General features: G+C 36.7%; 4 protein-coding genes across 5 annotated transcripts; 3 read left to right on the top strand and 1 right to left on the bottom strand.

The window, feature by feature from the left end:
• Positions 1–2,512: 2,512 nt before the first annotated feature.
• On the top strand, positions 2,513–15,093 carry LOC121250035 (FACT complex subunit SSRP1). The gene is made up of 16 exons (XM_041148945.1): positions 2,513–2,809; positions 5,170–5,355; positions 6,226–6,331; positions 10,451–10,587; positions 10,819–10,902; positions 10,975–11,069; positions 11,177–11,285; positions 11,493–11,579; positions 11,663–11,755; positions 11,952–12,149; positions 12,276–12,421; positions 12,503–12,650; positions 13,278–13,376; positions 13,504–13,686; positions 14,201–14,279; positions 14,410–15,093. The coding sequence occupies exons 1-16, from the start codon at positions 2,756–2,758 to the stop codon at positions 14,535–14,537; spliced, it is 1,932 nt and encodes a 643-aa protein (XP_041004879.1). The 5' UTR covers positions 2,513–2,755; the 3' UTR covers positions 14,538–15,093.
• A 418-nt stretch (positions 15,094–15,511) lies between these two features.
• Positions 15,512–18,210, bottom strand: LOC121250036 (pectate lyase-like). Its single transcript, XM_041148946.1, has 4 exons — positions 17,392–18,210; positions 16,563–17,214; positions 16,200–16,442; positions 15,512–16,050 (listed from the first exon to the last, which is right to left on the bottom strand). The coding sequence occupies exons 1-4, from the start codon at positions 17,580–17,582 to the stop codon at positions 15,823–15,825; spliced, it is 1,314 nt and encodes a 437-aa protein (XP_041004880.1). The 5' UTR covers positions 17,583–18,210; the 3' UTR covers positions 15,512–15,822.
• Positions 18,211–19,457: 1,247 nt separating this feature from the next.
• On the top strand, positions 19,458–21,990 carry LOC121248488 (auxin efflux carrier component 8-like). Its single transcript, XM_041146964.1, is given in 6 exon segments — positions 19,458–20,173; positions 20,691–20,878; positions 20,996–21,081; positions 21,181–21,338; positions 21,417–21,493; positions 21,589–21,990. Coding segments are annotated over 6 exon segments (1,083 nt in total). The 5' UTR covers positions 19,458–19,666; the 3' UTR covers positions 21,656–21,990.
• Positions 21,991–23,126: 1,136 nt separating this feature from the next.
• On the top strand, positions 23,127–26,912 carry LOC121248066 (mitochondrial outer membrane protein porin of 34 kDa-like). 2 transcript variants are annotated; one of them, XM_041146423.1, is made up of 7 exons: positions 23,128–23,307; positions 23,394–23,461; positions 24,830–24,940; positions 25,477–25,563; positions 25,745–25,953; positions 26,329–26,668; positions 26,877–26,912. In XM_041146423.1, exons 1-6 carry the CDS (start codon positions 23,259–23,261, stop codon positions 26,633–26,635), a joined length of 831 nt encoding a protein of 276 aa, XP_041002357.1. In that variant the 5' UTR covers positions 23,128–23,258; the 3' UTR covers positions 26,636–26,668; positions 26,877–26,912. The 2 variants fall into 2 exon arrangements, with proteins under 2 accessions (XP_041002355.1, XP_041002357.1); XM_041146421.1 differs by lacking the exon at positions 26,877–26,912 and having other exon boundaries at positions 23,127–23,307; positions 26,329–26,845.
• The last annotated feature ends 775 nt before the right edge of the window (positions 26,913–27,687 follow it).

Here is a 27,687-nt window from a genome sequence, read left to right on the forward strand (position 1 = left end):
GACTCGAGTCCAAACAAGGGAGACGGTGATCCCGAGCAATTTGAGACAAACTTGGAATGTCCATACGCTGTTTGCCAGCATAAAAGATCCAGAATCCATGCTTTCATACGGTTTTGTCGTTGTTTCTCTAAGCCGGTTGGGCATCATTTAAGATTAAAGGGAACATGCAGTTTTATGCGGTAGAATCGTTTTAGGTTGTGTTTGGTTTTTGAACCAAACTCAATTATATCTCAAACTAATTATTAATAAAATCTACTACTTTTTCAAATTTTTATCAAAAAATTAAATTCATCTCAACCTAAAAAATTAAACTCATTTCAATCTAAAAAAATTAAACTCATCTCAATGAGATTTACAAAATATTACTATTTACAATTTAACTCAACATCCTAACGTAACTTTAACCTTCTTCCAATTCAACAAAAAAGACAAAAACAAAAGAAAAAAAGCTTGGCCTTGATACATTCCGATGTAATACCTAAGTTTCGATTCAAAGTGGCAGTGACATGATTGACCACTGAAATACATGGGCCATAAGAGCATGCAAAGTTTTGAAGAAAAGTAGAGATTTATGGGACATTGGAATATAAGAAATGAGACACAAAATTCTCAAAACTTCTCACAATTTTATTTTTAAATATTATTAAAATATAAAATACTTTTTAATTTTAATTTTTTCATCTAATCATTACATAATTATTGTCCAAACATAAAAATCAATGCAACTTTTACAAACTTGAAAACAAAACATAAAAATAATACAACTTTTACAAAATTTAAAACAAAAATAATATTCAAACAATTTTTTTAACTTTATAATACTTATACTCAACTTTTTATCTATTATTTTCAAAAACCCAATAAAACATTTTAACTCAAACTATTTTACTGTTATTCACAGAATTATGAGGTACTCTAAGTATTGCGTCCAAACAAGCACTTGGTATGCAAAACAGATTATTGTCTCAAACAATTTAGTGGGACTCAGATTATTGTGTCACAACAATTTAGTGGGACTCAAGTAATCACCATTCATGTTGCTTATTATTTTTTACTTATTATTATTTGATCATGTCACATTAGGAAATTATAAACATATTATAGTTAAGAGCTGTTGAATAGTAATTTTTCTTTAAAAAAGAAAAACCCGCCTTGCTTAGATATAATCGACTTCTCAAACACGAAAGCGTCTCTTTCTACATTTGTGTGGTTGGGGAGGCGTGACCAGTACCAGTACTACTGCTCTCCGCAAACAGTGACAGTCTACAATGGCGACTCTCACCCGCGCTAAAAACCCACTTGAAAACAAACATACTAAATAAAAAAATGAAATAAATGAGATGATGGAAGTTTCAGGAAAATTAAACGACCATGGAAAATACTCCATAATGTCTTTGCTCTGTTGTTTCTCTGGACAGAATGGATATATCGAAGGTGAACTTACAGACTACAGTTACACGACAACTTGGTACCACATGCACATCAATCAAGTTCTTGGATTCCTCGCCTTGTTTACTTTACTTTTGTTTGGTCTTTGAAGGTTGCCATTGCAGTGTAGTAGAGTCAGCTCTTTTGATCAATCTGTCGATGATTTCTATAGAATTCGCTGCTATAATGAATATTCTTGCATCCTGATCTATCAACTATTGCACCAGGGTTGGGCCATGGCACGCACGTGTCCTGATCTATCAACTATTATACTCACCTGTTGCACAAAAGCTCGGCTGATTGAGATTCATGATCTGTTAAAGGCCATAACATGTTTAACCATTCACCAACATTTGATGCTGCATATATTGAAATGCATAAAGCACATAGTAGCACTTGATAAAATCAGATATCCAAGGGTTACGTGATATGGCATTAGTGGCATGGAATTGGGTCCATGCAGTACGTTCTTCTATTCTAACGGGCGACCTCTTTTGGGTGTTCTATTTCTTTTGTAATCTGGGGGTAATATGGGCTTCTTTTGGGTTTTCTATTTCTTCTGTGATGCCTGTCTGTTTCCTATTTCGTTCCACCTTAAAATCATGGGCTTTTTGGGGCACAATATGGGCTATTGTTCTGGCCCATCAATTTGGACAAAAAGATGAAATAGAGCATGTTTACGTAGGATTTGATTTCACAACTCATCTCATCTTATCTAATCATTACAACTTTATCAAATTTTCACATAAAATAAGATAAATAATTCAACTTTTTAAAATTTCAAAACAAAAATAATATTAAATACATATATTATAACAATATTTTATTCAACTTTTAACTTTAATTTCATTTCATCTTATCGTTTGAAAAAGTTGAATTATTTATTTTATTTTGTGTAGAAATTTAAAAAAATTATAATAATTAAATGAGATAAATTGAAATAAATTGTGAAAATAAATGGGACTAATGAATATGAAGATGTCAAATCTTATAGTTTTACAAAATACAATGTAAACTATACTTTTGTGCAGTTATTAATTTCAAGTGAAATGTGAATATTAAAAAAAAAAACGATGGTCAAAATATTTTAGCCACGCTGTTTGATTTGACCTAAAATTTATACTGAAATAGATACGCCCGCAGCTAATCATACCCTCATTCGCGCCACAAGCTTTAACTGCGTCATGGCGATACGCACCGTTCTCGACCTATATATAATCATAAATCCCCTTCTCCCTCTCTCATTTTCTAACAGGAGACTCTCTCTCTCTGACACTCGGAACTCTTTTTGCATTTCTACAGCTCGCTTTGCTTTCGATTTTCAGTCATGGCCGACGGCCACCTCTTCAACAATATCTCTCTCGGAGGCCGTGGAGGCACTGTGAGTTCTCGCTTTCTCTCTGGCTCACTGCTATTCATCTTGATTCATGTACTTGAGCTTAATCTGTGGGTTTTCCTTCTTCGATATGGCGCTCTTTCTCGATGCTATTTCAGAACCCTAATTTTATGCGCCCTAGTTCCTTGTCGAATAGAACCAACTATCTTTAGTTTGGTGCTTCATTTACGCTGATAGTGGGAGGAGTCGGGATGATGATTCGGGATTTTATTAATCTGGATGCTATAGTTTGGTGTTCTTGGAACCCTAATTTCGCGTTTCCTAATTTTTTTCGGTTTTGATCACAGATATTTGGTTTTGGTCTGTACCGTTACTGGGTGATTGTGGGGGGAAATGATTATTGTGACTGCGGATCCTTCTTTTAGAAACCTTATTTCAAAATTACATCGCTGGAAACTTCTACATAAGTTTTTTTTTTTTTTTTAATGTGAAATTGCAAAATAAACAACGGACTTCCGAATCTCATCATATTACTTTCTCTGCGTCTTCAATTAAGAAACCTAATTCGCTGTATACCTTTTGGTCCTTTTCCTTGTCCACTTTATTTAACGAATTGGGTTTTAAACTGTTTGATTAGTTGTAATTTGGAATTAGAAACGAAATCTTATAATCTTGTTTTATCTGAAACCCTAAGCGATCACACCTCAGAAATTTTATGGTAATTTTTTTTGTAAGCAAAAATTTATTAATATTAATAGGCGTAACCAAGTACACTGGGTGTATACAAGAGAGAACACCTAGCCCATAATAGAGTACCCCTAATGACCAGTAAGTCCATCCAATATACACCAAGCCCAATTGGGACAAAACGTCCTCCCCACAGCAAAGCAAATCATTGTAACTACCCCAACTCCTTGTTTCCACAAAACTAAGACACCACCCGAAACTCCCTTAGAAATTACATTCTACATACTACACCCGAAACTAATACTACACCCCTACCTACACTCCTACCCTCCCTTGACTTGAACTACCTCCCTTAGTATCGTAGTTGATTCATGATTGCCCAAATAAGATGCTTTAACTCCCTGCTCTTCTTAAATCTTGATTTCGTTTCAAGTGACCCGCCTCAATAGTAGTGAGTAGTGTTGTGAATTGGTCGTCAAATCCTCCACTTGTAATCCCCATACACTGTTGTATTTTGTTAATCTTTTGTAGAACCCAATCTGATGATGAACCAGCTAACGGAGGAAGAGATATCAAGGGGACAACATCTTCCCTAGACTCAGCTTCCAACTATACACTAGGCCCTAAACATTCCTTTTTGCAAGGCACCAACTACAAGCCCAAAATTTCCTCCACACCATCCCCTGCTTTTAAATGTCGTACCTCCTCAACATCACCCTTGTTACTGTCACAAGATGCCTGAAGAGATACCAACAAATTGTTTCTCTCTGTCATGAGTGGTGAGGTCATGGTCACCATTGGAGGTTCTGGGTTGGTGGCAAACCCTCAAATTTCCTTCACCTTCTGAAGTGGGTGCCATCGTTTCGTTAGCAAGAACTGGAGATGTGTCACCCCCCGGCGATCCATAATGTGCCACTTCGGCGTTACACTCAGCTCCGGTGAGGGTGCCATCTTTTCTACGAGGAGAACGCTGACCCGTGGTGGAGGGTATTCCATTTCGGCTGTCTCTACACCGATACCCGACGTAGAGCCCACTTCGAATGACCCTGTTTTCCTTTTGACCCTCCACACTCTTTTGGATCTGGTTATAGAGACTGGGCCAAACCCGACTTTCTCTGATTTTAATGGATTCGAGCCTATCTTGGACTCCCTTTTATTGGGCCTTACAACCCTGTTACCTTCAGCTGAAAGCAAATCTATTTTCGTAGATAAAAAAAACAACCGTTGCCTCCAACTCGACATGTTGGTTTTTCATCTCCTTTAATGTACTGAGCATATCTCTTTCAGCCATATTGCCATAGTCGGACTCCTTCTACTGGTTCTGACCTCGCATGGTTTGCATAGTCTCTAGGCCACTTTATAGTAATTGACTCAGCTTTTCTGAGTTTGGTAAAACTTATTGGTTATTAAAGGCAGGAAAAGTTTAGATACTTTTGTATGCTGTGTATTAAGAGCAGTTAATCCTATTAAGAAAAAACTTTCTAAATTTTTTATGAGTACTTATCATAGAAGGAAAAAAACTTAAGAAGCTTGTTCAATTTCTGATCACGCCCCTCTTTCTCTTACCACTTATGAAAGTTTCAATTTTTTGCATTCTGTAAAACTCTGTTATTCTAGGTTGAACAAGTCTACACTTTGTTAGTTCCCCCACCCCCCAAAAAAAAAGTTTACACTTTTTTGATACTAGATGTCCCAATTTTATCGTATTTGGAATGCAGAATCCAGGGCAGCTTAAGATATATTCAGGAGGGGTTTTATGGAAGAAACAAGGAGGCGGTAAGGCAATTGAGGTTGATAAAGCTGACATCATGGGGGTGACATGGATGAAGGTCCCAAGGACAAATCAACTTGGTGTCCGAATCAAAGACGGATTATTCTATAAGTTCACTGGGTTCCGAGACCAGGTTATTATCTCTCTCTCTCTCTCTCTCTCTCTCTCACATACACGCACATGCACCTAGAAGTTGTTGAATTAGCATCAATGTATTCTGTAACCAATTTTCAGTGAATGCTATAAAGGATTGCTTTTATAACTCGTGTTAACTTGACTTAGGTATCGCTCTTGTATTTGTCCTATCTACTTGGGCTATGCCTATTATCATCAATAAAATTCTTATTTACTGATTAAAAAACTAGCTGATTAATCGGTTGCCTGTTCAGTGCATATGCTGCATGTCAATGGCTGTTTCATATGACTATAATGCGGGAATATCTCTAAGGCATCGTTTGGATGTTGAGATGAAATGAGATAAGAAATCTATAAATAACAGTGAAATAGTTTGTGAATAGTAATGAAATGATTTGAGTTAAGATGTTTTATGGGATTTTGGGAAAGGAGAAAGAAAAAGTTGAATAAAAATATTATAAAGTTAAAATATTATTAGAATATTATTTTTGTTTTGGGATTTGAAAAAGTTGATTTTTTTTTATATTTTGTTTGGAAGTTTGGGAAAGTTGTAATGATTAGATGAAAAAGGTAAGATTTGAAATTGTAAAGTATTTGTGTTTTGAGTGGTGTTTGGATGTTGAGATGAGATGAGATGAGATGAGGTGAGGTGAGATGAGACCAACTCAACATCCAAACAGAGCCTAAATCATGCTTTGAAATGTTTGGATTATTTTGCTAGTTGGTTGTATACTTTTTTATGCTTCCTATGTACTTGGTTCTACCCTTCCGTGCCTTCAATAAAATTTGCACTGCTTATAAAAAAAAAATAAAAAAAATGTTCAGAAGTAGCTAATCCTTATTTTTTTCTTTTGTGCTTTGCCTATAGGATGTCACTAGTTTGACCAATTTTTTTGAAAACACTTGTGGTATAACACCAGAGGAGAAGCAACTTTCTGTCAGTGGGCGTAATTGGGGAGAAGTTGATTTAAATGGTCAGTTGCATTCTTTTCCATTCAAATTGTTGATTTAAATCGAGTTTCTCTATCTGATATGATGCTTTCCAATGTTCGCTTGTAATTTTGCTCAGGTATATATTGATCATTTTGTGTTATGTTGCCTTTGATATGGCTTGCAAGAATTTTCTTTTGTTAATGTATTGGGTTTTTCTTTGAGTGATAAACTTGAAGAGCATTTCCCTATTTTAGAGATAATTTCCTATTTATTTTTTGTAAGCTAGCTTAAAGACTTATCTAGATTTTTTTGTTGATGTGGAATCTCATCAAGGCAAAGCCTTTCGGATCGACCCCTAGAGAGTAAAGCACATGAGCCCCTGCTAAAGCTGTATGTTAGCTAATCTAGGGGAACTCCTTGTACGAAATCGAACCCAGGCTGTTTGATTCTACTATCATTCCTAGCCTGCCCTGATCATTAGGCTGCACCTTGATGTGTAACACCCCGTTCCCATAGGATAGAGATGTTACTAACATTCATAATATAATGCCCGGTAAAGAGATTCATATCCTGAAATACCTCATTTATTGAAAAGCGATAAAATGTTAAAACTGATTTGAACATAATCATCTCGAAAACTGAACGTAAAGTAAAAGAACATAAACTAATCCTATGAATGACGTAAACTAGATCTAATTCTTGTGTGAATATCACTTATTTCTTTCTAATTCTTTGTACTAAATCTACTCCTGGCCATCCAGCTCTGCATCGTTATAAACATCATCTGTAAAATTAGACATGAAAGAAAACAGGAAGACAAACAAAAATGAGTCGAATACTCAGTAAATAGCACATCATACTGTAAAACATAATCTGGCCTAGCATGGATTTAGTTTTTGAAGACTCTTAACAAAATACATAAGAGCATCACAAATTCCCAATCATACACGTAATATAACTTTCTGAAAAACTTTGCATATATACATATATCGTCATATATCCACATAGCACATATACAATCATCATCATGAGCGGAAACATACATAATCAGGACAAACATGTAACGTGAATGCATAATAACTTGTTTATCTTGTCTTAACGTGGAGTGAAACACGCTTGAGTCCGTGTTTCGCTTAACTGAATAACATGGAGTGAAACACGATTGAGTCCGTGTTTCACTTGATTGAAATACATGGAGTGAAACACGCTTGAGTCCGTGTTTCACTTAACTTGTGGTTAACCACGCTTGAGTCCGTGGAACCGTAATATTTCTTATCTTTTTTAATGCATGAGAATTTATTAGACTTTATGAACATTTCTAACATGGCATATTCTTGTACATGACATAGCATAACATGACGTATCCTTGTACATGACATAGCATAACATGGTATATTTTTGTACATGGCATAGCATAGTATGGTGTATTCTTGTACATGGTATAGCATGACATATCATAACATGGTATTTTTTTATACATGGCATAGCATAACATGACCTGACATAACATGCTTTGAACGTTTTATGACATTCCATGGCATACATGATCCAAGTACTACATGAACATGACATACATGATCTAAGTACTATATGAACATGGCATACATAATCTATGTATTATATGGACATGGCTTGTATAATCTGACTATTACTTTACAAGGCATACTTGAATTACTACATGAACATCTCATGGCTCTCATATGATTTTAGTAACATTCAATCAATTGAACAACAAATTCATTCATTCAAGCATAATCTCATATTTCATCAAAGATCGTAAGAGGAATCTAACCTTGACTTGCCTCTTAACGTAGCATAGTCAACCATCATAAGCACATCATATTTTCATACAAAATAATAATAATCACAGTAAGCATGCATTTATATGATCATACTATTTACCTCTTAGCGTTGCTTCCTGATTTCCAACTTGTAGCGCGTTACCTATAGGAGGTACTAGACGTTACTAATTTCCTAGAAAAGCGTGTCGTAATATTCCATGTAATTAAATACATATAATGGAACTTAACTAAAATAATAGGCTTCATAGCATACTTTAAAAAAACATACTTTAAAATCCCTTAAATATATTTTAGTAGGGAATATATATATTATCTATTTTATAAAATAACCGTGTAAATAATGATTTCATGAAATATGTTTATTAATACAGTAGGCTAATCATGATTTATTACCCAATAATGCATGTTTTAAATCCCTTTAGACTTGCTGCTGTAAAATGGTTTATAAACTTCCCCTTGATTAACGAAATGTGGACCCTTAGAGCAATAACTCTTACAACACAGCCCACACTTAAAGCAAATTCAATTTAAAATCACATGTTTAATTGAACTCACCCAGCCCATATAGGAAATCAGCCCACGTAATGCACAAGTTTAAAACATGAAATTTCCCAAAGACACTGTAGACTACACTGTAATTACTTTAAAACAAAGTTTCTTCAATAGGATTTATGGAGACATACGAACAATTGTTTTTGAGGGTATTTTGGAAAAACTGAAACAAAATAAAATTAAAGAGAGAACATAGGCTTACGAGAGAGGGGGTGCGATGCTCACCGAAAGAGGGCTGAGTGCAACGGCGGCTTTGGGTGGCTGGGAGTGACCGGCGACACAACTAGGGGGTCCTTATGGTGGTGCGACACCGAGAGAGGGAGAGGGAGAGGGAGAGGGAGAGGGAGAGAGTTTAGAAAAATGAAACTTAAAATACCAAGAGGGAGGAAGGTGGCGCGCGGCGGCAAGGGCTTACCAGAGGGAGTGGGTGTGACGGAAACAGGTTGGCCGGTGTTTTCTGTGGTGGTGTGGGAGGTGGTCCGTCGAGATGGCTGTTGGTTGCTGGGAGGGATGTTGCGTGGTGCTTGCGGGTGAGTTTCTTTCTCTACGTGAAAGAGTCTTTTCTCTAGGGATTTTTGTGTGTACAATTCAGAGGCCTTGTGGGTTTCTTATAGGCGACGGAGGGAAGCAACCTAAATCTTTAGGAGATCGTTTATAATTCGAAATTGCCTAAACTGTAGGAACATTCTCCTATGAGGGATCAGATTCTGAGAGGATTTTGAATGTTTTGAGTTTGAGTTGGTCTTGAACAAGGAACCAAATCTAATACGGAAACCTAATGGATAACCATACGAAGGTTCTGATAAGGAAGGAATCCTAATTTAATCTATCGGTTAGCACATTTTCTAAAATGATGATAAAAATATAAAGGCAATAAAAATAAATAAATAAATAAATAAATAAAATACTAGTTTTAAGCCCTAAATTTGGCCCGTATGTTACATGATGTGTTTCTAGAAAATTAAAACCTCACGTGTGCAATCCTGTTAATTAAAATGTGATGCATTTGCAATTTGCAAGTGTACTTGGGCTATGCCTATTTACTAGTTTCAATAAAATGTTATTTTGCTTATAAAAAAAATGTGATGCATTTACAATCATGTGATACATCCAATAGGTTTTTTTTATAAGAAAAAGTAAAACTTTATTAGTAGAAAAAGGCATAGGCCAAATACACAGGATATGCTATTCATAATTGTGGTTCTTGTATATGTCCTGTGTACTTGGCTTCGCCTATATCTAATAAAATTCCTAACCCCAAGGGGTTGACCCAAGTGGTGAAGGCCTTGGTCTTGGGATATCACTCCCTTCAAGGTCCAAGGTACAACACCTCATGGGTGCAAACAATCTTTTGGGGCCACACCCCCTGGTGAAAAGCCAGCGATTTAACCAATTCTGTGTAGGGAAACTTTCGAGGATGCGGTGCATGGGACTGGGGTTTACTTTGCAGGGGTGGGTCCGAAGGGCCCTGCCTTGGAGAGGTTTCCCGACATAAGAAAATATATATGTTTAATAAAATTCCTATTTACTGATTAAAAAAAGTTATTCATAATTAGCTAGAATTTCCAGCTTCTTACGTTAAATTTTGTGGTGGCTCCATGATGTTCTAAAAAAATCTCAAAACCCTTCTCTTATTTGCAATCCTGCAGCATCTCCAACTTAGCAAGCAGAGTGCAATAGAAAGAGAATACAGTTATCTGGCTAATTAAAAATATGTTGATTATCTTATGTATGATTGCATCTGTAGTTAGGCTACTAGTCTGCCTTGATTAAATAATTTTTGCCCTTTTCTTACACCATTTTTAGGTAATACACTGAGTTTTTTGGTTGGTTCAAAGCAAGCATTTGAGGTATCTCTGGCTGATGTCTCACAAACTCAGCTTCAAGGGAAAAATGATGTAATCTTAGAATTCCATGTGGATGATACAACTGGAGCTAACGAGGTTCGTGGGGGTATATTTTGTTCTTACATTCATTGCCTGAGTTCAGCATTCACTAATTTGATGTTCATGAAAACATCGCTATCCATTCAAATTTAAGCTTTACTTTGGGCCCAAAAGATTGTCTTTTCTTTTTACCATAATATTAGACAACATAGCAATAATGCTTTAATTTTAGATTTCTTGTTTGATTGTATATTAAATGTTTCTGAGCAATTTTATGTTATTTCACAGAAAGATTCATTGATGGAGATAAGTTTTCACATACCTAATTCCAACACCCAATTTGTTGGTGATGAGAATCGTCCTCCTGCTCAGGTGTGCTTCTTTTTCTGTAATAAAATTGGGTGGTTTGCTTAGGATTGTTAACTGGGATATTTTTTCTGTTAGGTTTTCCGTGAAAAAATAATGTCAATGGCAGATGTTGGTGCTGGAGGTGAAGAAGCTGTGGTTACCTTTGAGGGCATTGCAATCCTCACGCCAAGGTAGCTACTTTGGCAAATGGACATATCTCATTCAGCTATGTACATGCCAAATTTTTTGGTATGCCCTTCAGTTTTATTTCCTTGCCTTATATATGGCTAATTTGCAGGGGGCGATACAATGTTGAACTTCATCTGTCATTCTTACGACTTCAAGGACAGGCTAATGATTTCAAGATTCAATACAGCAGTGTTGTTCGTCTGTTTTTGCTTCCTAAGGTTCTCTTTATGGAAATTATTTAATGAGAACTGATTAGAATGTTTGAATGCACATTTCTTTCTTTCTGCAAAGGCTTTGGAGATTATTATGAGAGTGATCAATGCATTCAAATCATGCTTTTTATGATTTCCTTCAACCAATGGATTGGTTCTCTTTTCTTTAATGTTATCCGTCAAAACTTATATTTGCTAGTTGTGTTTATGCAGTCTAACCAGCCACATACATTTGTTGTTGTTACCCTTGATCCACCAATCCGTAAAGGGCAAACTTTGTACCCACATATAGTGTTGCAGGTATTTGTCAGGTTCACTGCATCACTATGGGTTTCCTGTTATTGCTATAATGAACTTATTTGCTCATCTTCATTCTTGCACAGTTTGAAACTGACTATGTAGTGGATAACGCCCTGTCAATAAGTGAAGATCTTCTGAACACCAAATATAAAGACAAGTTAGAACCATCTTATAAGGTACTTTATTCCTCTCTCCTTTTTTTTTTTAATACTTATTATTAGCTCATTAGGCACTGTTTGTTTTTGGTTATTTTGTGTATTTGGGTCCAAAACAAAAAAATTAGTTGTATATTTAGTAGTTGTGATGAGTTTTTGGGAGGTGGGCTTGCTGAATTTACATGAGCTTCTCTGATGGCTTGGTTTAAACAAATAGGGACTCATTCATGAAGTGTTCACCACAATATTGCGTGGCTTGTCTGGTTCCAAAGTTACTAAACCAGGAAAATTCCGTAGCTGTCAAGATGGTTATGCGGTGAAGTCATCATTGAAGGCTGAAGATGGAGTCCTGTATCCACTTGAAAAGAGTTTCTTCTTTCTACCGAAACCTCCTACGCTTATTCTTCATGAACAGGTCTGTTCTTTTAACTTGTGCTGACAAATCATTGATTTGATTGTGTGATGGACATAACTTGGAGACTGACCTTGTTCATATTTCTTATGATCAATACAATCTTGTTTACTGATAAAAAAAAAAAAGATCGAGTATGTGGAATTCGAGAGGCATGCTGCTGGTGGCTCAAATATGCATTACTTTGATCTTCTTATAAGACTGAAAACCGAGCAAGAACATCTTTTTCGTAACATCCAGAGGAACGAATACCATAATCTTTTTGACTTCATCAGGTCACTTAAATTTATCATATCATTTAATGGATAGAATCTTAAGGCCATCTTCAAATTTTCACATTTTGGCTGTTTGTGCAGTGGGAAGGGCTTGAAAATTATGAACCTGGGAGGTTTCCAAACTACAGATGGTGTAGCACGTGTTCTTCAGGACGAAGAAGATGATGCTGTTGATCCACATCTGGAGCGCATTAAGAATCTAGCTGGTGGAGATGAGAGTGATGAAGAGGTAGATCTTCTATTAATGGTTTGGTTTTTCAATTTTCCTTTTTCCTGGGTTTTTTTATTGGCAGGGGGAGATCTTTCATAAACCTGCAGATAAATTTAAGATGGCTGAAAAATTTCTAGTATATATATATATATATTTCCCTATTTCACAGCATTTATTAGATTTTGACCTTTATGGTACTTGCAGAAATATGTGGGATCTTGATGCTTATTACTTAATCTCCCCCCCCCTTCTCTCTCTCTCTCTCTCTCTTCTCTCTCTCTCTCTCTCTCTCTCTCTCTGTGTCTGTCTGTGTATGTGTATGTGTATGTGTCCGCACATGTTCTAATTGTCTATCATATGTAACTGGGATATCTGTACTGTTGTCTTTGTGCATTCATTTGCCTTTGCTCGCAGTTGTTTGAGTATTCATGGATCCAATTGTTTCGTCCACATGTTGGGTTTGCATATTTCTTCAAGTGTTATTATCTGTTGTTTGTGTGCTCTTGCAAAAAAATATGCTTATCCCGCTTGTGTTCCGTTCCTGCTTCTCGGTTATGCATTATTGGATCTTGGTATGCCCTTTGCTTAGGCATGTCTTTGGTATGCTTTATCACAAGTGTGTATAAACATGGTAGCTTCTTGCAGGATGAAGATTTTGTTATTGACAAAGATGATGGTGGTTCTCCAACCGATGATTCTGGAGAGGAGGAATCTGATGCTAGCGAAAGTGGAGATGAGAAAGAGGCAAAACATTCTTATTTTCGTAGTCTTTTTGGAGGATTACCATTAGATTTTCTTCAGTTACTTTTGTTAATAAGTATCTTCTTTTCTTTCTTTGTTTACTCACATAAAATGAGTGCCAAATTTTCAGAAGCCTGGGAAAAAGGAATCCAGAAAAGAGACTTCGTCTTCCAAGGCAACTTCTTCTAAGAAGAAATCTAGAGATGGAGATGAAGATGCTTCAAAGAAGAAAAAACAGAAAAAGAAGAAGGATCCAAATGCACCAAAGAGGGCAATGTCTGGTTTCATGTTCTTCTCACAAATGGAAAGAGAGGTGACTTTTGTTCTACATTAATTGTGCTTGTATTGTCTTTAATAGTATAAAGCAGGTTCAAGAAAAAATATAATTAGTTGGCATGGACAGTTTGGTTGTGGGCTTGGGGAGAAGTTATTCCTAGTTGGGGCAGTTTTTTCCTCTAGATCTTTAATAATTAGAAGAAATATGCCCCGTGCATGGCCTTTATTGACCTTTCCGACATATGTTCAATTATTTGGATTCTCGTTGAGTGCATATTTTCAATGTTTGATATATGATTCTTCATCCTCGCTTGAACCTGAATCCAAGTCCTTGCCTGTGATGTTACCCAAAATCAGCCAGTTTTACAGTGAGCTGACTTTTGAAATCTATGTGATTATAATATGCGAAAATAGGGAGATTTACCTGAGTTTTTTTATAAGGTAGTCTGCAATTGTCCCTTATGTTTTCTCTTCATGCATGCAACTACTATAGTTATGCATGAGAGTCTGAGACATGTATTTTTTGCCAACACTAATCGATCTGATAACAGAATGTCAAGAAAAGCAACCCTGGTATTGTGTTTACGGATGTGGGGAGAGTACTTGGAGATAAGTGGAAAAAGATGACAGGTACACGTGACTTGACTAATTCATTTGTTTCTTGAACTTAATCGGGATCTATCTCCATATGATTTTCCGATTACAGCTTGTATTATCTAGTCATGCTGAGTTAATGCACTTTTCCATTTGTGCCAAACAGCGGAGGAGAAAGAACCATATGAAGCAAAGGCTCGTCAAGACCAAAAACGTTACAGGGAGGAAATTAGTGGCTACAAGAACCAGCAACCGATGAATATAGATTCTGGGAATGAATCTGACAGCTCATAGATTGGATGGTGGATGTTATCCTCAGTTTTTGTACAAGTGTTATATCAGTCAGCTCATCTGTAATGTTAGTGCAGGATATTTTTCACATCCTTGACTATGTATCTATGCCATATCCGGTCAGAAGGTTTTTATCCCCTCTTTTCCTTGATTGGCTAAACGGGTAATGGACTCCACTTGCAGTAGTTACCTTGGGAATAGACCGATAAAAAAAAAAAAAAAAAGGGGTTATCTTGGGAATAGAAGTTCTAGATACTTCAAACATGTAACCGTACTGCGCGCACGAATATAAAAGTTTTCGGTCATAACCTCGTAAGCACTCTGCTTCTTGGGTTTTACATTATGCATGTTCAAGGGGCTGTCAAGTCAACCATGGTCGCATCTAATCCTACCAGATATGCAGAGAGCAGCAACGATTAGACACAGAATTAGATGGTGCTGTGGCACCCCCAAAATATGTATTTGCAGAAGCAGCTCAGCCACATCAAGCTGCATCTGGTATTTATGAACCTTCTTTTAGCTGTTGTACATTTGAAGGGAAAAGTGCCAGTTGATCCTATTCCAGAGTCACCTAGTTTCTTTCTTAACTGGAGATGCTATATGCAAAAAATTAAGGCATGAATCTTTCAGTTAGGCATGAAGCCACTAGCAACCTTATCCTCTTCGGATTTGTGTTTATGTTATTGAACGGTGTCGTACTGCAATTTAGATCTGTGGGTTTTATGTAGCATTGTTTTCTTAACAAGGCTTTTGGCGCAAGGGAAACTGGCGAGGAAGAAAAAATTGGAGCATGTCCTACAAGACTGCTAGGTTCTTGTCTCCAAATTGCCATCTCTGAGCTGTGTTCCACTTTATCGTAAAAGAATCAGATTCCTGTTGGTTTTATTTCGAATCCTGAAAGGGATTTTTGAGGTTGTGGATTTTATCATTTCCTTGATCTTGTTTTGTCTCAAAATACTCGTTGAAATATTTTACACAACATCTTCCACTTGTACAAGTAGCTGAATAAATGAATGTAGTAGACAAATAAACCAACAAATTCTCTAGACAAAGTGACCTAATAGAATTGTCCTGGTACTCACCTGTCTCCTCCCATCATCCTTTTCCCACCTCTCTCTCTATCTCTCTCTCGGTTCTCCCCCTTTTTGCTCTCCTTTCTCGTTCAATTGAAACAAACACGCACATGAAAATGTTCTCACTTTTTAAAGTTTTGCAAGTCATTCTCTAAAAATATAGGCTCCATTTATAGCTCATATATAGCATGATACTCTTTTCTTTTAAACATTTTTTAACATCTTTTGCCGGGCTTGCAGTTAAGTGAACCTGAAAAGCGTGTCAACCTAGTGACAAATGTCCCTGGCTTCGCCTTGATCATGTCCATCCTGTTGAATTTCCTCTTCTTGCTAGGGTTTCCTGACTCAACAAAGAATGCTCCATTCATCATAAGATCTCCTTCTGATCTCCAAGTCCAGCGCTTCCATTCGCTCTCAGGGGCGTTATAGTCCCTCTTGGTCACCTAAAACATCCAAAAGAAATATTCAGTAGTAGTGTTAATATGTGCTTGGAATTCGGAAATGTACATACAATATACGTATGTTGCAATGTGGTAGCTACTTTATTAGCGTGCATTACGCGAAATAAAATTTCCATAAATTAGGATTATACCTCCTTTGCTGCACGGTTGGGTGGAGCTATGAAGCGGTTGCCCTGGCTTATAATGGTGGGGTTATGACTACCTCCAATGGCATACATAAGCCAGTGAGTGTAGTCATTGTTAACAACATGAAAGAAACCCCATCTGCATCTTGGCATCCTCTGCACCAATCCCCTTCCAAAATGGTTGAAAGCCACCGTGATTTGCATTATGGAATCACCGGCATAGGTATCACTTGCGCCAAACAACATCACCTGCATGCACCATCACAATATTACTTAATTTGATCATAGTCTAATATTCATGCATGAAGATTATCTATATATCATGAAAAAGTAAAAAGAAAAGGAAAAAGAAAAGAAAAGAAAACTTACATCGTTATGGCGGGTGAAATGGCCGTTTGAGATGGTGATGGCCGTGGACCCCTGAATGACATCAATAAGACCATCCTGACAATTGGACATGGAAATATGATCGAGCCAAATGTTTGAGGATCCAAAGACAGAAATCCCATCTCCATCACTCTTCGTCCTAACCCCAATATGTTCCACAGAGTCTCTAATCATTCCACCTCCGGCAGCAACAATGTCATGTATGTGAAGACCATGAATAATCACGTTCCTGACAAAAAATATAGAAATACCAGCACCATAGGCAACGTGGACGTTGGCGCCACGGGCGTCGATTGTCTTGTCAGAGGACATCAACAGCTCCTGGGACAGCTTGATGACCATGCTGCTCTTGAATATGATCCACAAGGGCTCCTTCTGGATCACGGCGTGTCGGAGAGTACCTGGCTTTGGGTCCATCACGTTGTCATCTGAGGAATCGGTCACAACGTAGAATTTGCCGCGCAGGCCTCCGGTTGTCTTGCGGCCGAATCCAAGGACGCATTTCGCCAACCTCTTGCGATTCGCAGCCCAGTTTTTCCGGCACCGCCAGCATCGATCAATTGGGTTTGTGGCCATGCATGGGCCTCTGTATTTCCCCAGGTGTCTCCTTGAGCTGTTTGTCCCCTCCAAGGCACTGCATGTACCACAAATTGTAACAATAAATAAATAATTCGGATAGATACTTTATTTGTATACATCTTTTAGATTTATTAGTCCTACTATATATATTTGCATCATCTTATGATTATTAAAATTTTATTTGCGTTAATTAAAATAATATTTCAAATAGAATATATAGTTATCGTATTACTCGTTAACTTTTGAGTTGAATTGCTCGGTGACCATTTCAGGGTTTGGTTGATAGGCCTCGAGGGAAGCCTTCTTCGCTTCCACTTCTCGTTTCTGCCAAAACTCGTCGAATTCACCAATGTTGGCCTGGAGGCTTGGAATTAACACAGCCAAGGAAACGAAGAAAACGAGCCTTAACTTAGTTACCGCCATTTCTATATGTAATCTCTTTTTTTTTTTTTTTTGGCTTTGAGTTAGTAAATGGCCAAGGTCTTGGAATATTGAGTCGGCCGGCTGGGGTGCACCGGGATCAGACCTTGCCACAGTACTAACCGATACGATCAAACCAAGGCTCAGCTAGTTTTTAAGTTGGCAACATAGCCTCGGTCCAACTTATACCAAACACATTTGGAGGGTGATTTTAAATAGTAAACCAAGGAAGCTAAAATTAGGTGCGTAGACAATGGGGAGCCATCCTCTTCCAACTGTTTTGACAGTCGAAATTTGCGAATGGGCTCATCACCATGCAACCCATGACCACTCCAATTTTGCCTACTGCTCCGTTGACCCTTACTGCACGGTTCTCTTTTCATCTGGAGCTTTGGGGCCTGAGATTTTTTTGAATGCACGAGAATTTTAACGTAGTAGTGGAGGTTACTCTATACTAAAAATAGCCATTGCAAATATATGCATCATGAGGCAGATAATGATGCCAGCTGATTAGCTTCGAGAGATTCAGCCCCTGCATGTAAAAACAGCACTAAACTGGTTAGTCAATCTTGTGTGGTGATGATGATATATATATCGGCTAGATTGAATTGTTTGCTCTCATTGAAGACTGCTTGTAGAAAGTAAAGCACTTAACGTTTGGTCTCACATGAGAAGACGGATTGAAGAAATTAAGTAACTCGTTTGTTTTTACGAAACTGCTCAATTCATTTCATCTAATCATTACAATTTTCTTAAATTTTCATATAAAATAAAATAAAGAATTCAATTTTTTCAAATCTCAAAACAAAAATAATATTAAAATAATATTTTATTCAATTTTTTAATTTTAATTTCAACTCATCTGCAAGAACAAACTAGTCCGTTTAGGAAAATGAGACTCATCATTCTTTGGAAAAACGATCGTCGACATATGCTGATCGGTGGCATTGAATGTATGGGTTAGATGGGATTATGGGTCTCATTGAAGACGGTTAGGAGAAAGTAAAGCACTAGGTTTTTTTTTGGGTAAAATCTCACATTTTAAAAAGCAAATTCCCAAGTTATTCTCTGTACTTTTGACAAAAATCTGAAAAATTCTTCATTATCACTGTTATAACTCAGTTCCTTGATTACTTGTTTTACAATTCACTCTTTATTCCTCAAAACACCCACACCACCTCCCCTAAAAAACAGACTAAGGCCCGTTTGATTGTTCAACTCATTCAACTCAACTCAATATAAAAAAGTACTCTAAAAATCCTTACTATAAGTTAAAATACCTAGGTCGATACAAACTTTCCAGAATAATCAAGAAAGGCGGGGTATTGATCATCCACACTTCTATTCTTCAAAAAATGTAAGCAGACCGAAAGACCAAGATATCCTGAACTAATACTATGTATGCATGGTCAAAACAAAGGAAGCTAAGGGTCGCATCCTCCCATGGATACGAAGAAGCACTATGAATTGAGAAAGACCCTCCAGTTCTTCCTAGTCTGTAACCCCTCTTTTGTAAACCGTTATTTGCTTGAAAAAAAAAAAAAAAAAACAAACAAGGGAAACCAAAACAAAGGGTGTTCAGAAGTAAGAAAATTTCTAAAGCCTAACGGGTAAGGTTTATAGCTACCTTGTCAGCCTATAGATTTCTCTTTTGCCTAAAGAACCACCACTGAACCGAAAGAACGAGAACATATGAATATGGAATCAACCTTTTGACTTACGATGACAAAAATGCCCTGATATTTATATTCGAAACTATGTCCACCAGTGACAATTAACAATCAGAACAGGCAAAGAAATATATACCAAAAGTACATTAGAATACATCACAAAGCATACGCAACAATTTAAAGTAATCTATGTAAAAAGGCAATAACTATGTTCGCATCCTGACACAAACATTGACAACTCAAGGGCGTTCTCGGAAATAAGAGAACTTCTGAGGAAGCTTAACCTAAAACAGGAATTCCCACAATAGCGTTTTCATGGTTTGACAAAGCATCCAAGAGCACACAAAATTGCTATATCACCCATAAATTCAGTTCCAAAAGAGATTTTTTCAATCCTACAACAGACCTGGTACTATAATGATTTCTCTATCTGATGTTTATCATGTTGTGGCAGCAGCAGTTCCATTATATGTTGTCATGATAGTAGCCTACATCTCTGTGAAATGGTGGAAGCTTTTCACTCCAGATCAATGTGCAGGGATAAACAAGTTTGTGGCAAAATACTCAATTCCTCTGTTATCGTTTCAAGTGATATCTGCCAACAACCCCTACAAAATGAACCTTCAACTCATATTCGCAGACTTATTGCAGAAGCTACTTGCCTTTCTGGTATTGACAGCAATTACTAAAGTCAGCTCCCGAGGAGACTTGAATTGGATCATAACTGGCATCTCTCTGTCAACACTGCCTAACACACTGATCCTGGGAATGCCACTATTGAAAGCCATGTATGGGGAAGAAGCACCAGCACTCCTTTCCCAGATAATTGTCTTACAAAGCCTGATTTGGTACAATATATTGTTGTTTCTGTTTGAGCTCAGTGCCGCAAAGGCAGCCCCGTAACACCAGCATTAGAAGTCCCAGGTAGGAATTCAGAATTTGCAATTGAAGGATAGTGATTCAAAGTATCACTTACATAGGACATAAATAACTTTAATAGCATGAAACCTTCTTTCTTGAATTCCAATTTGAATTCCCTAAATGTGAATAGATGAGCCGTTTTCAATCAAGTCTAGTAAACTATAGACACCTAAGAAAAACCACCTTCCTTGGCCCTTTTCCAGTTTTCTTTGTTTCTTCTCCAGTTAAACTCTCTTCACTTCAATTGAATGTGTACCGATTAGAATCTCCCAGAAGGGTTTTCTGTGAAATACTCCTATAACATCAACAAGTGTATGTCATGGTACTACAATAGAGTAGGCTGTGAGTTAATGATTGTGATGATATTGTCCATACATCGGGTTAGTATCTGGCATAGAACCAAATGAAAATTGAAATATTACATAATCATGCTTTTGTGGTTTTCACTTTTGCTTATATACAATTACGTTAGTAAAAAGTGGGTTTGTTGCTGTATAAAGTTGATACAGAAGTCCCCCAGGAAGCACAAACAAAAGAGGAAGAGGAAGAGAAAGAGAAAAAAGATGAGGAAGAGGAGGAAGCAAGAACCAGAACAACAACGAAAACCAAAACTATGCTCATTCTTTTGACAGTGGGGAAGAAGCTTTTTAGAAACCCCAATACACATGCAACTTTAACAGGTCTCATTTGGGCAAGCATACACTTCAAGTAAGCTTCGCAGGACCTTACAAAGACATAATTCTCATTATAGTTTCCAATCGAGACAGATTGTTGACAACATCTTTAATTCTCAAAAAGGGGCAATGGGGTTGACATTTTTTGCAGGTGGGGAGTAAAAATGCCAGAAATTGTTAAGCAATCGATACTCATAATTTCAAATGGGGGACTTGGCATGGCAATGTTCAGCTTAGGTATGAGAAAACACATGATGTGATTATGTGCCATACAAATTTTAAGAAAGACCTGTAGAGAATCATTTTTTAACTTCTTTCAATTGGATTACTTAACAGGTCTTTTCATGGCATCACGTGCTAGCATAATACCATGTGGAACCCGACTGGCATTGGTAGCAATGGGAATGAAGTTCTTGGTGGGGCCTGCCCTAATGGCAGTGCCTTCAACTGCCGTTGGACTAAGGGGCAAAGTCCTTAGAGAGGCTATTGTGCAGGTACTTACAGTATGTTTTACTCTAGATCAGTACAACAATCAACCAAGGAGGGTTACAAAATCTTCTCTAATGCTGCAGGCAGCACTTCCTCAAGGAATTGTTCCATTTGTTTTTGCCAAAGAGTATAACGTACATCCCGACATATTGAGCACAGGGTAATTAGTGATTCACCCTGGCCATATCAAAGTTCAATTCTGCGTATGGTTTTTAACTAAGAATCTGAGATATCTGAATCTTGTTCTTGTTTCAGGGTAATTTTTGGCATAATAATTTCCATGCCAATAGCTTTAGCCTACTACTTCCTTCTAGCATTGTAAAAATGCTGTTAGAAAGATGCAACATAACTCCATAACCAGGAATTGCTGCGACATAGATCATCTAAACCAGGAAACGATCAATTGCTAAAGATGGACTGCAGATTGCAGAAGTATTAACCAATTTTTTTGGAAAAAAAAGAAGAAGAAGAAGAAGAAGAAGAAGAAGAAGAGAGTTTTCTTTGAAATGTTGTGATGTGGATGATTTTCTCCCCAGAACACATAAAATGTACCTGTTATTGAAATTAGCAAGCTAATGCATGGTGAGTAACGGGTAGTTGTAATTTTACAGCCTCATTAATTTGAGATTAACAAATTGTGAGCAATTCTATTTTGTCGACTTCCAAAATGCTTCCTTCGCTGTTCATGGATTACCATCACATGATAAACTACGGCATATGCATTAAAGCAAATATATATATATATATATATATATATATATATATATAATTAGCTTATAGGGTCAGAAAAAGATTTACCTCCATTTGAGCATTAGTTCTGCATTAGAGTATTTAATACTAAATGGTTAAAATCTATTTCCAGTGAATGGAGATCAGCCTCTAAGGTCCTAACTAGTACCATGGGTCATCAAGACTCAAGATGGATTATACCAATTTATCTCTTCATAAATCCATTACTGCCTCTATATATATATATATATTCAAATCATTTTTAAATATAACAGCACTCATATACCTTATGTCTCTTTTAATTGGACCATTTATTTCGAGTAGGAAACTAGACAATACTTTTTTTTTTTCTCCAAAATAGAAAATTTGAAATTTTCCAAAATAAGTATCTCCTAATACTTATTTTTTTTTTTTAAAAAAAAGATCTATTTATATATTTATATTAGTAGACAATTTGATCAACTTGTTGCAAATGAGTGTTCCATTAACACACATTTTTTCCTTTTCAAAAAGTTATATTTGAAAATGTATTAACAAGAAATAAAAAACTTAATTATTGCCTTAAAAATAATTTTTTTCTTGCGGCGAAAGAAACAAACAAATGTTTTTAATCACATTTTAGTATTTCAGTCAACTTAAAATGAAGAAAAATGATTTGTATAAGTCTCAACATACAACTCCACTATAAAAAATATATATATTAAAAAAATCTACACAAAATTTATAAGAAAAATCTATTTATTATTATTTTTTTCGTTATCATCTCATCATATGGTATTAAATGATAGATTTACAAGTAAAATATAATAAACAATCACTAATCATCTAATATCATACTATAAATTAATAAAAATTAAGATGATAAATAGTATTACTCAATCTTATATATTTTGAACTTATATCCAACGTTACTCTAAATCAGCGATCCAACGGAGTTCACGTCCCCATTACCCCCGAAATCAGCGAAAATCGTAATATAGGTGGTCGAAATATCCCCAAAAAAAACCTTTTTATATCCCGATCCCACGGCCCTTGTTAATTCTGTCCCGAAAACTGAAATATATTCTGAAAAAAACATATGGTCTCTCACCATATATAAATCAGTCCCTAAACCCCACCGCTCACAGAGCGAGAGCTATCCCATCTATTTCTTCGCCTTTTACTTCGAGTTTCGGATCTCCATTTCTCGCGCAACCATGGGCAAGGGTCCTGGCCTCTACTCTGATATCGGCAAGAAAGCCAGAGGTAATTGCTCTTGTATATGTATTGGTTATGTTACGGTTTTGTTGTTTGTTTTGAGGTTTTTTATTTTAATTTTCTGGGGGGTTTAGATCTTCTCTACAAGGATTACCAGAGCGACCACAAATTCACCATCACTACCTATTCTCCCACTGGAGTTGTAAGTTTCTCTATTTGGTCTTTGACCATTTTGTAATCAAAATGTTAGGGCTTTATAACTTATATATCCGCGCGCGTGTCTGTGTTGTTTTCTGTAGTTATAACTTATTGTTGAACGTATGATTTAGCATGCAATTCTTGATTTACTAGACTTCCTAAATAGCTCGGGGCAAAGTATATGCTCTATGTGTTAGTGATGGATTTTCCGGCTAATATTTCCATGGGGACTCCTATAGCACAGCGAGATAGATTGAAGTGGAGGTCTAATAATCACAAGATATGCACAGTTAAGGCGTATTATAACATCTTGACATCACAAGAGCATACTCCATTCACTTGGAAGAAGATTTGGAGGTCCCTTGTGCCTTCTAAAGTAGCTTTTTTTGTTTTGACTGCTGCTCTTGGGAAGATATTGACTACGGACAACTTGAGAAAGAGAGAATGTGTAGTAATGGATTGGTGTTACATGTGTAAAAAGAATGGAGAATCTGTGGACCATCTCTTACTACACTGTGACGTAACAAGGGTGTTGTGGGATGAGATCTTTCAAAGGGTTGATGTTGCTTGGGTTATGCATATGAGGGTGGTGGATTTGTTGGGTTGTTGGAAAAAGTTGCAAGGCTGTCATCAAGTGGCAGCGCTATGGAAGATGATTCCGTTGTGCATCATGTGGTGCATTTGGACAGAAAGGAATGTGCGTTGCTTTGAAGACAAGGAACACACAATGGTTGAGATGAAGAATTTTTTGTTACACACTTTAATGCGCTGGTTTTCTGCTATTGTATTGCATGGGGACAATGTTCATGATTTTTTGTCTTTAATTTATCGCTCTTAGAATGTATTTAGGTGTTCTTCTGTATACTTCCTGTGTACATAGGCTATGCCTCTTTCATTCATATATATAATATTGATCTCTTACTTATCAAAACAAAAAAAAAAAAAAAAAAATTCAGGGTTTATGGTTATTTTATTCATTTATTGTTTTTTTCATGTTTTCCCCGCGTGGATTGCAGTAGCTCGTACAAGGGTTTCTTTGCATGGACCATGTTTTGATTGAACCAACTGCATTATAGACTCATGTTGAGAATTCTTTATAACTTCTTGTTTTAAGTAGGACCTTATGAGATATTATATGAATTTTCTTACCGTTTTGCCTCTGACTTATGGATAATGCTACTGAAACATGATCAGTAATTATGGTAAATTTTTACTCCTGTGAATTTTGATCTATGTATTTGTTTATTTTCATCACTTGAACGCAGATGTGTATATATGTTAATAAGAGATTCAGAGTTGTTTCTTACATTCCAAGCATTAATACATTATTTCGTGTTATGTTGTCCTGTATTTTTTTTCCAAAAAAATTCAGGCTATCGCCTCATCAGGAATAAAGAAAGGAGATCTGTTTTTAGCTGACATTAACACCCAACTGAAGAATAAAAACATCACAACTGACATCAAAGTGGACACGGACTCCAATGTAAGCTCAAGTTACCGATTCAGTTGCACTTTCTTTCTTATTTCCTGTGTTTTTCTGTTTGCAATGTCCATGCCTTGTGATTGGACCTGATTGGCATCGGAAACCAAATGTTGAATCTGCACTTTTTTATTAGTGACCTTAGTTTTTTTCAGAGGTTATATGTTGGTCTTTCTCGTGTGCTTGTAGTATATTTTGCTAAGGAAAGGGTAGTTGAAAAGCAACATGCGGAGTTATTGCCCTTCAAAAGATTGTGAGGAGTTTTAACTGCCCATCTATGAATAACTGAAAGATGCTAGGCATCCTCCTCCTGTGCTTATTCTTGGACTGCTGTGAAGTCTGCATTTATTGATGTTGGACTCATCATTGTGGTTGATCAGTTTAATAACCCAAATATTTTGTTCTACCTTGTTAAACAACCTCTATAAATGTAAGGTTTTTTTATGATTGAATCTGTGAAAAAATCGTGCTCAAAAGAGATTTAAGTTTATCTTCTACAATGGGCTTATTGTGTCACTAAAAGCTCATGCTATGATCAGCTTTTCACAACCATTACAATTGATGAACCTGCTCCCGGTCTGAAGACAATTTTCAGCTTAAGAGTTCCTGATCAAAGGTCTGGCAAGGTAAGCTCTGTAATATTCATTTTAGATAATGAGATTTTAACTTATTTATATCTACCAATCAAAAATGGAATCTGTATCCAATTGTTGCTATCTTCTCAAATGTTAATTTTTATACTGAGATAATCTATCATGGACTCAAGCATTGAAATTGTTGGTATGTTTGTTTTTTATTATGCAACAGGTGGAACTCCAATATTTGCATGACTATGCAGGGATAAGCACCAGCGTTGGGTTGACTGCAAACCCTATTGTTAACTTCTCTGGTGTTATAGGAACTAATCTTGTTGCACTGGGCACAGATCTCTCATTTGACAGCAAGACTGGGGACTTCACTAAGTACAATGCTGGATTGAGCTTCACCAATGCAGACTTGATTGCTTCGTTGACTCTGTGAGTTATTCTTTTAAACATTTGATTTTTTTCACTTCTTAACATGCCCAGTGGACCAAAGACGGATCATCGGGCAGTTACTTGAGTGCAATCTTAAACGAGGATAACATCCCAAATGCTGCAATTACCTATATAAAAAAAGAAAAGAAAAAGCATGTGCCTGTAAGCTTTTACATACCGTTCTGTGCTCAGCATCAGCACCATCATAACCATTGTGATGATTGTCACTATCATTAGCACAAATAACTTGGTGGTTACTCATTTTTGGGTAGATCTTACACACAATGTTCATAATTGTTTTCCTTCTTTTGTGGACTGGGGGAGAGGATGAGGGTTGTTGGTGCATTATATGATGAGCATTTATTGATTTTACAGGAATGACAAAGGTGATACCCTGAGTGCGTCCTATTATCATTCAGTGAATCCCTTGAGCAACACATCTGTTGGTGCTGAGGTTACTCATAGCTTTGCAACCAATGAGAATACAATCACTGTTGGTACACAGCATGCATTAGACCCATTGACCTCAGTGAAGGCACGGGTGAATAATCTTGGCAAGGCTAGTGCTCTCCTCCAGCACGAGTGGCGTCCTAAGTCACTTTTCACCATTTCTGGGGAGGTAGATACCAGGGCCATTGAGAAGAGCGCCAAGGTTGGACTGGCTCTGGCTCTCAAGCCATGAGTGTGCTGCCCTTTTATTGTGTGGAGCATTCAGGTAGGTATGAGGAGTTTAGAATAGTTCTGAGAGTGTTTATGGCTGTAACTTTTAATTTCTCTTTCGGTGGTTTTGAATTGTAAAATAAATATTAGATGGTGTTACAAACCAATTTGCGAATTGGGTTCCCACAATCCCGCCACTCATTCAACAGGGGATGAATAGCTGTTTTGATTTTGCTCCGTTTCTTTTGTGATTTGTTTTTCAGCAAACTCTAGAGAGAGAGAGAGAGAGAGAGAGAGGGGCCCGTTCTGTCTGAAGACATAAGTTTTTTGGAGTAACGTGATGGGTGTTTAGTATATTACGCTTTGTTTTAGACCTTTCAATCTCTCCCCTATAAATGACCGGAGGATACTGTACGTGTCAAAGAAAAGGCTGAATGACACTATAGCACTCTTCGTAATAAGCCACGATGCAAGATGGATGGTTAGTGTGTATTATTTCATTCTGAATATTTTTCTTGCAAGGAAATTACACGTTTTTCACCCTGTAATTAACAGATGATTTGTATTTTATACTCTAAATTACTAAAATAAAAAATTATATTTTCAAATAATAAAAAAATTAGAATATGTGTTATCTATTAAGATTCGATGGTCATGATTGTGTTCACATCATTTATTTTTAGCAATATTAAATTGAATAAGAGGCATCTGGAAGGCAACAATTTGTTAGACAACATCAAGTGGCATTGTGGGGCAAGGCCGACAGAACTGGTAAGTGGCATTGTGGGTCCCGGTATGTTTCTGGGTGGGTTCTCTGGGAGACCGAAACAAAGGTGAGTGAACTTGGACCGGTAAACCAATTCGCTCAACAACCCCACTCTCTATTCCTTTGTTTTTCACTTTCAAGAATTGGAATGAATTTAAGATGCATCCTACCCCCCATTTGCACTTCATGATATAGAGAATATGCTGTCATTGCAATGCTGTCTTTTATTCCCTTCTTCTTATTATTATTATTGTTGTTGTTGTTGTTTTTGGTTGTTATTCCCGCCCTCTCTCTATTCTGTCATTGCA

The sequence above is a fragment of the Juglans microcarpa x Juglans regia genome, chromosome 2D (assembly GCF_004785595.1).
Source record: "Juglans microcarpa x Juglans regia isolate MS1-56 chromosome 2D, Jm3101_v1.0, whole genome shotgun sequence".
Taxonomy (NCBI): domain Eukaryota; kingdom Viridiplantae; phylum Streptophyta; class Magnoliopsida; order Fagales; family Juglandaceae; genus Juglans; species Juglans microcarpa x Juglans regia.